At 31.0% G+C, this 8,090-nt stretch overlaps 1 protein-coding gene across 1 annotated transcript; it reads left to right on the plus strand.

Moving 5' to 3' along the window:
- The first annotated feature begins 3,128 nt into the window (after positions 1 to 3,128).
- On the plus strand, positions 3,129 to 7,550 carry MS3_00009834 (uncharacterized protein). Its single transcript, XM_051218235.1, has 4 exons — positions 3,129 to 3,161; positions 3,252 to 3,559; positions 4,801 to 5,115; positions 7,225 to 7,550. The coding sequence occupies exons 2-4, from the start codon at positions 3,272 to 3,274 to the stop codon at positions 7,372 to 7,374; spliced, it is 753 nt and encodes a 250-aa protein (XP_051074079.1). The 5' UTR covers positions 3,129 to 3,161; positions 3,252 to 3,271; the 3' UTR covers positions 7,375 to 7,550.
- The last annotated feature ends 540 nt before the right edge of the window (positions 7,551 to 8,090 follow it).

Below are 8,090 nucleotides of genomic sequence, written 5' to 3' on the forward strand. Positions count from 1 at the left end.
TATAAAAACTGGAATTTATGATAGACATTTTATTGTATACACTGCTTTATAATACAATCAGTTTCAAGTAACGGTTTGAACTTTGAGACATTGCGCTATGAAAAATTCAGTTGCTACTTTAATAAATTTAGTAATTTTTTTGATAAAGAATCTAACTTCACTTATTCTGTAAGGACTCTTCGAAAATTGTAATACAATACTTTTACAAATTAATATAACGTGATAACAATAGTTTCGAAATCCAATTTCATAAAAGGATAATTTGTAAGTTGAATGGTTCCATCTTTGATATTTGTCCCTTTCTACTGTACTATATACTACTTATGTTTGTTGACATAAGTAATATATAACACCAATCAGAAATAGAATTCAGAGTATCAGGAGGTTAAGAAGATCGAATTGAAGAAAAATAGGAGTATAAACAGAGAGTAATATTAATAACAGCAGAAATGAAGGGACGATGAAGTTTGTAAGAGAGAACTGATGGGTAATGTGCAAATAAAGTACTTAATGTATTTTTTTTTTATATTTCACAAAGACATTCTGTAAATAAATTGGTTTTCTTCATCAAGTCTTCGTTCACTGTACTACTTACTAATCTCAATTTCACTTTATAAAGTAATTTTCAACCCTAAGACGTCCGTTTGTTAATATAATATTGTTTTACAATTCTATTACTGTATTCTAGGATTACGGTAGTTGTGAATGATACTATAATATACCACAGTATATTCATTCATGTATCTTAAGACAGCCTGTATTAGTGCTTTTCACTTTATATACCAATATATGCAAATAAACTCTTTTTCAGTCTTCGTGAAAGTTTTGGTCTTATAAATTTATACTATCTAGAATCACTTAATAAACATAATTTAAATGTGTCCGGCTCACAACTGAGAACAAATCAGTATCAGTTTATCAGTGAACTGATGTAAACAACTGTGCTAAATTTCACTAGAATTAGTTAGTTTTACAAATAGATGAATTCATACTGACTTAATTCTATGTCTAATATTTTCCTAAATGCTATAAGACGATAGTATATTTTAAATAATTTATTATTGAGCTATAATTTAGTAATTAAAGCACTCGTATTACAACCAATAAGTCACAGGTTCAAATCGCTTTCCTTCTAGTTTGCTTTACGTAGACTAGTGATATTATAGGTTCTAAGAGCTAAACTACCAAACGAAACTGATGCATCAGTAATATTAATTAATTAAACTTCTTTGTAGTTATTTCCTAATATATCGATTTGTACATTATATGTATATAGATTGCTATACAGTGAACTATTGAGCAAGTTAACTAAACATTATAAACTATTAGGAAGTGTCTTCAATAAATTCCATATAATTGAAAGATTGTTTTAATTGTAAATTAGCACCATCTAAAAGAACACGTTTCCCAAATTGTACATTTTCTCCAGAACCTCTGACTTATCCATAGTTATTTACTGAATAATGACTAATATTCGGGATCCAATCAAACCAAAAGTAATAATGATAATTCGATTTTTCTTTGAAATCCAAAGCACTGTGGCCGATAGCTTATTATAAACGATGTAAAGATTACTAATATTCAGTCCATACAGTGATAAAAATTGACAAACATTGGAAGACTACGAAGCGGCGTCAATGATTTATAAATTTTCGAATGTAACTTTGACGCTCACGATAGTTAAAATTTGTAAACTAACTTCATAGGTACTCATCCATATCGGGCGACAGAGCATTTCTTTCTCGAATTTTTTTACTATTAGTTTTAATTAATTCTAACTGCTAAGCCTAATCGTAGCGAACAACAGTACTCCGATTTCCTAACCTTAAATCCTAAGTGAAACTCTTATCCTTTTAAAGCCTTTATCTATTTATGTCATCTTTACATTACGTCGTTTCAAGTTGTTGAAGTTCTTCATTATAAACTAACCTCACCGCTACTGACTTAAGAGTAAATCAAATCAGATGTAGTTTCATAATTTGCTAACAATATCAAGTAGAGATTGATTTACATTAGAAACTGGATGAAGTGTAAACTGGAATCGGTTAAATGTTGACAAACTACTTGATTTTATATGAATATTCGTCAATATTTGAACAAATAGTTTGACAGAATTCGAAATGATTTCAGCTGCTAAAATTTCAATTGCTGAGACCATAATTTCTATAAACAGTATGTAAATTTACTTGATCTCCATGAAACCCTAATCTACTAGGATAGATCATGTGTAGGATCATTGGCGAGGTTTCTTGAGGAGTTCCAAATGTGACATTATACTGGGGATTCTTGGCTGGTAATAACATTCAGCTGATGATGAGTAGTTATAAAAATCTCACTTCTTCACCAGTCAGCAGTTTTGTACTACAAAAGTACCGATAGCCTTCCCTGAATCTCTACAAACTAAACTCTTTGAAGCTCTAAGTAACAATTTGAATTCGTCCTTCCTATGACTAAATGAAAAACTGATAACCAAGTTTACATTATTCAAATAAACAAAATGGAATAGTGATTTCCTTACATAAGAACGGTTAACAAATGAAGTGATTCGATTTCCTTATATGAAAACTCTAGTAACAATACAAACTTGAAATTAGACTTTATTTTGTTTTTTCTATGGACATTATTATTACTGTTATTCTTATCGTTAGGTAGATTCTGTTTAACTTCCTGATAGTAATTTTCACCAGAAACTGATTTCAGGAAACCAACCTTTATGAAGTAAAGCATATCGGTTAGTTACATGAATTTAGCTTAAATTTATTCAAAAATATACACTCAGTGCACGTCAGTTAATAACAAACTTTACCTTTGAAATGTGCAAATTTTTCCAAAACACTACTTCTATTAACCATTTTATTAGAATATATCAGACAACTAATGAAAGTTTGATTGTGGTTGAAACTTAAAGCACAAAACAAAAGTTTGAATGTTACAAACTATTCACAGACAGAAGAAATGCGAAATACGCTAAAATATATTAGCCAATGCAGTATAAAAGGTTATCTTTGTTTTTTTTATCCAATTCCAAATATGAACCAATTCTGATTGGGACAAAAATGTAAACTTATGTGCACATGAACACATAATAACAAGTAAACTGGTAGGAAAATAAAGAAAACATTGTGTATCGTCGATATTATCAAACGTTCTCCTATCCAAAGGTGAGTTGGTCACAAAATTATTCTTTAATGAATACAATTTTTATTGTGAATAAGCTAACATTTACAAATTTAATATTTTGAACCTTTCAGAGTAATCACAACTAGTTAACATGCCTTATAAACTAAACAATACCGTTGCTTCCATTCTATCAGTACTATTAATTCCAATCAATACTGCATACCAACAATTAAGTGATACACCAATCGTCAGTGAAATTCAGCCGAAAGATTTTACTATTAAAACAGTAACAAGTGTACCATTATTACGTCTAGTTGACTATCTATCAAATCAAACACAAACCAAGGAAATGAAAGTCAGAAACTTCTCAATATCATCAGATTCTTTATACACTCATATATATTTTGCTTGGAAAGAAGCTAATCAATATATGTCTCCTGTAAGTATGTGAATTTAGTCAAATAAATTTTAACTATATCATTGAGTTTTACTGTTCTTTGAATTTCAATATCAGTATTGTTTTAACATTCTAACTGAATTCACAAACATTCTGAAATTGATTAAGGTCACTGAAATGATAGTTTCCTCTTACAGTTTCATAACTCCCAACCGATTGAACTGAGTATTTAAAAAATTCACTAAAGAACTATAACATTACATTTACTGTTCATTTTTGACAACTGATATAATTAGAAGTGTAGACAAATCGCTTACTAGACCGAATTCAAGAAATGATAAGATGCTTTGTTGATAATTTTCATATATTTACAATAAGGAAATTCATAAGTTGGTTGACTAGGATTAATCAGTCATCATTCTAATATAATTTAATAATCCAAAGTTTACGAGTTCTTTGACAATTCGTCTTCACATATATTTTACAATGAAAGTAATATCACTGGTTGATAGCCGTCGTTACTAGACAGTGGGATTACTGATAAAAAAGTTCTCATTTCACTTTGTTGGACAATTAATAATCAGTGTTAATCAGATACCTGTACACAATTAAGGTTGTGTCATAAGTTTGATTAGTTGAAGTCATCTGAAAATCAAATGGTTAAGACTAAAAATGATAATTTATCTACTCGACTGTATGATTATCAATAAGCAACAATAGTAATTCAGTGAATGAGAACACCAATGAAAAAACCAAATGTATCCTAATACAACATTACAAAATATCTTGGTAAAATCTGACAACCATACAGTAAATACTTTATTTGTTAAATGTCCATCAACTGTCTCAAACGTTATTGTTCCTTCATTTCCATACCAATCACTCTCTGTTCTCGTTCTCTTCTCTTCGATTTTTTCAACGTTCTGCCTCTAAGCATTGCACTTTCTATTGATGATATACACTAATTATATCTGTAGACATCAGTAGAACAGACCACAGTAAGAGAAAATAACCGTGGGTTTCAGATCCGTATCGAACAATAAATTCAACATCAAAATAAACAGAAAGTCAATACCGAAAAAAAATTTAATAGATGTATGTACAAAACTTGGTCAAAATAATCAAACCGATTATTCCATATCAATCATCATTTGTGAAATGATTTTGCATGGAATAATTTGAATAAAATTTCATATCTTTCCTTCAGTTTTTGACGTGATGTTCTGTAAGAAGTTCTTCAGAATATTGATTCTTTTAAAAATAAAATTTTCACTTGTTTTTAGATTGCTTTGAGAAATAACGGTAAAATTGATGAGATTGTTGGTGCTAATCTTGTTCTACCTGTTAATATTTTAAAAGATATGTATGCACCTGGATTAATAGCAGATATATTAGATTTTGCAATTAATTGTTATACATGGGCTAAACCAATAGGCAATCAAAAATCTTTCTCTAGTCCTACAGGATACATTTCTATTTTAAGAGGAGCTGACAACGCAAAAATTAATCAAGAATTAATTAAAGAAACTACAAAATATTTTTTAATTTCTTCTCAAACTGATGCATATCATTTTGTTTGGGAAAATTCTTCACCAGAAGTAAGTATTTATGGTTGATATTTTTGTTAATCAACATCTCATTACTGTCTTTTTATTTTATGAATGGATTACCTACTTAATTACTTACGACTGTTACTCCTCCTAAAGGAACATAGGCCGCTCACCAGCATTCTCCATCCAACCCTGTCCCAAGCAATCCTTTCCAGCTCCTTCCAGTTGTTATTCATCCTTTTCATATCTGCTTCTATTTCCCGACGTAATGTGTTCTTTGGCCTTCCTCTTTTTTGCTTCCCTTCAGGATTCCAAGTTAGGGCTTGGACTCGTGATGCAGTTTGACGATTTGCGTAATGTATGTCCTATCCATTTCCATAGTCTTTTCCTAATTTCCTCTTCAGCTGGAAGCTGGTTTGTTCTCTCCCACAGAAAGCTGTTGCTGGTGGTATCCGGCCAATCGATGTTGATTATCTTGCGTAGACAACTATTTATAAATACTTGTACCTTCTTGATGGTGGTTGTTGTAGTTCTCCGAGTTTCAGCTCCATACAGTAGAACTCTCTTCACGTTCGTATTGAAGATTCTGACTTTGATATTAGTTGAAAGTTATTTTGAGTTCCATATGTTCTTCAATTGTAGGAATGCGACCCTTGCTTTGCCAATCCTCGCCTTTACGTCTGCATCCGAACCTCCTTCTTCATCGATGATGCTTCCCAGGTATGTGAAGGACTCTTCATCTTCCAGTTTCACCATCAAGAGTGATTGGACTGCTGTGCTCCGCTTTGAATTTGAGGACCTTTGTTTTCCCCTTGTGTATGTTGAGACCTACTGATGCAGAGACTGCTGCTACACTGGCTGTCTTTATCTGCATTTGTTTGTGTGTGTGGGATAGGAGGGCTAGGTCATCTGCGAAGTCCAAATCGTCTAATTGATTCTGAGCTGTCCATTGTATTCCATGTTTTCCCTCAGATGTCGAGGTCTTCATAATCCAGTCGACCACCAGAAGAAAGAGGAAGGAACTTCCTTCCTTATGAATGGATACTCCTTATAAAATTCAAATTCATTACGACATAGATGCTGTATACATGACTTACAAAAGAAATGATATTTAACTAATAAAATTGGTATAGTTCTGAATTTCTTAACAGAATTTTAACACTTAGATTCATGGAGTGATAAGAATTGCTTCAAGATAACTTTTAATATGAAATGAAGAAGTGGATAAATTAGGTGTGTGCATTGAGAACTATTAAAAAATATGATTAATTAAAAGAGGTAAACTAATGCTGTCGTAGCAAACACTTATTGATACAAACTATTACGAACGTCTTACGCTTTGAAATATAGAATGCTTTGTGACTAAGTATTCAAAATTAATATTGATCTTGAATGTGTTTTCTGATCGTCCAACTTACGTCGGTTCATGATCCTAATAATATTCAACGATCTCCACAAATCCCTATACTGAATATACGTCCCAACTATCTCACTAGTTCTAAATCTCTAAGTCCCATATTTTAACCTCGAAGTACATATTTGTCTCATCCTTTCATCTTCATTAGTTTCGATTATGATCAATACTAAAATTAGCTTTACATTGATATTAATAACATTATTTTCATTAACAGTGATTGTATAACCTATATTCCTGATATTACTAATCCATAATTAGTAGATTTTTCGAAATACTTTATTGCTCTTGTTTTCTACCAGCGTATGAGGAGGAATTAATAGCCAAAACAATTATCACTACTCATAGGTTTCCTATGATTTATGACTAAATTATTTTTCAGAACCTTGACCTGATGTATTCATGAACATTTGGTCATTGTTTCTATAGAGCGCAAAAACACTTGACTGTTTATACAAAGATCTCCTGAAAACTAATAATTTCCACAGAGGCTATTAGTATTAATTTCAACTATTTATCAGATATGTAAGTTTACGAATTTAATTTTCATCAGTACTGTTTGTGTGAAAACTAGTAATACAAACTTACTACCAAAGCCTGTACCGTAATTGTTAAAGATTTAACCCTATTAAAAATTCAATATGATTGAAATCATTTATTTCATTATTTATTCATTGTAATGTATATTGTTTATTGTTCTCAATCTAATTGTAATTATTTACATTTTTATACTTTTATTCTAGCAAGCAAAATTCATGGCATCTTTAAAGTATACTCAAATTATTTGCGGTGATAAACAAACTAAAACAAACCCATGTAACTGGGAACAACTTGGTATGGATAAATCATTTGCTAAACAACAATGTCTTTATAGAACAATTAACAGTGATTGATAGAAATAATAAATAATTAAGTTTATCATATCTTTAGTTTATATTTGTATATGCAGTTGTTCTGCTATCTATTTAAAATATTTACACCGTTTCATTTAGCTTTACTGACCAATTTCAATATGACCATTTCTGTTTTGTTTTTATTTGATTAAAAAAAATACAATATGAAACTGTTTTACTCATATCTATTTGGTTGAAAGTATTTAAAGAATAAAATGTCAACTAAGGATCAAATTGCAATAATAATAATTAAATGAGACTGAACAATTGCAGTCCTAAATAACAATAGGAAGATACAAGTAAAACAACACCAAGTGAATTTAAACTTCATCCGATTGCACAAACAAGTGGCTATCAGGACTCAGTAGCTAAGTAGATAACGCGATGACGTTTAAAGTGAACGGCACTGGGTTCGAGTCCCGAAGTGAACATCAACTCAGCGATGCAGATGCATCCACATGACGAGTCCCAAATGGGACGAAATGCGCGTCCTGGATTTCACTGCTAACCACTATCCATCTTTGCTTAAAATGCTTGTGACCTAAGGCTATACGAGGCAATCCATACATGATGCACATATGTCAACATGAGACTGATCAATTGTAGTCCTAAATAACAATGGGTAGATGCAAGTAAAACAACACCAAGTGAATAACTAATTGTTATTTGTAAAGTACAGACCACTTTGTCCAATCTCCAAATAGAAATAAACGGGA

The sequence above is a fragment of the Schistosoma haematobium genome, chromosome 1 (assembly GCF_000699445.3).
Source record: "Schistosoma haematobium chromosome 1, whole genome shotgun sequence".
In the NCBI taxonomy this organism is placed as follows: domain Eukaryota; kingdom Metazoa; phylum Platyhelminthes; class Trematoda; order Strigeidida; family Schistosomatidae; genus Schistosoma; species Schistosoma haematobium.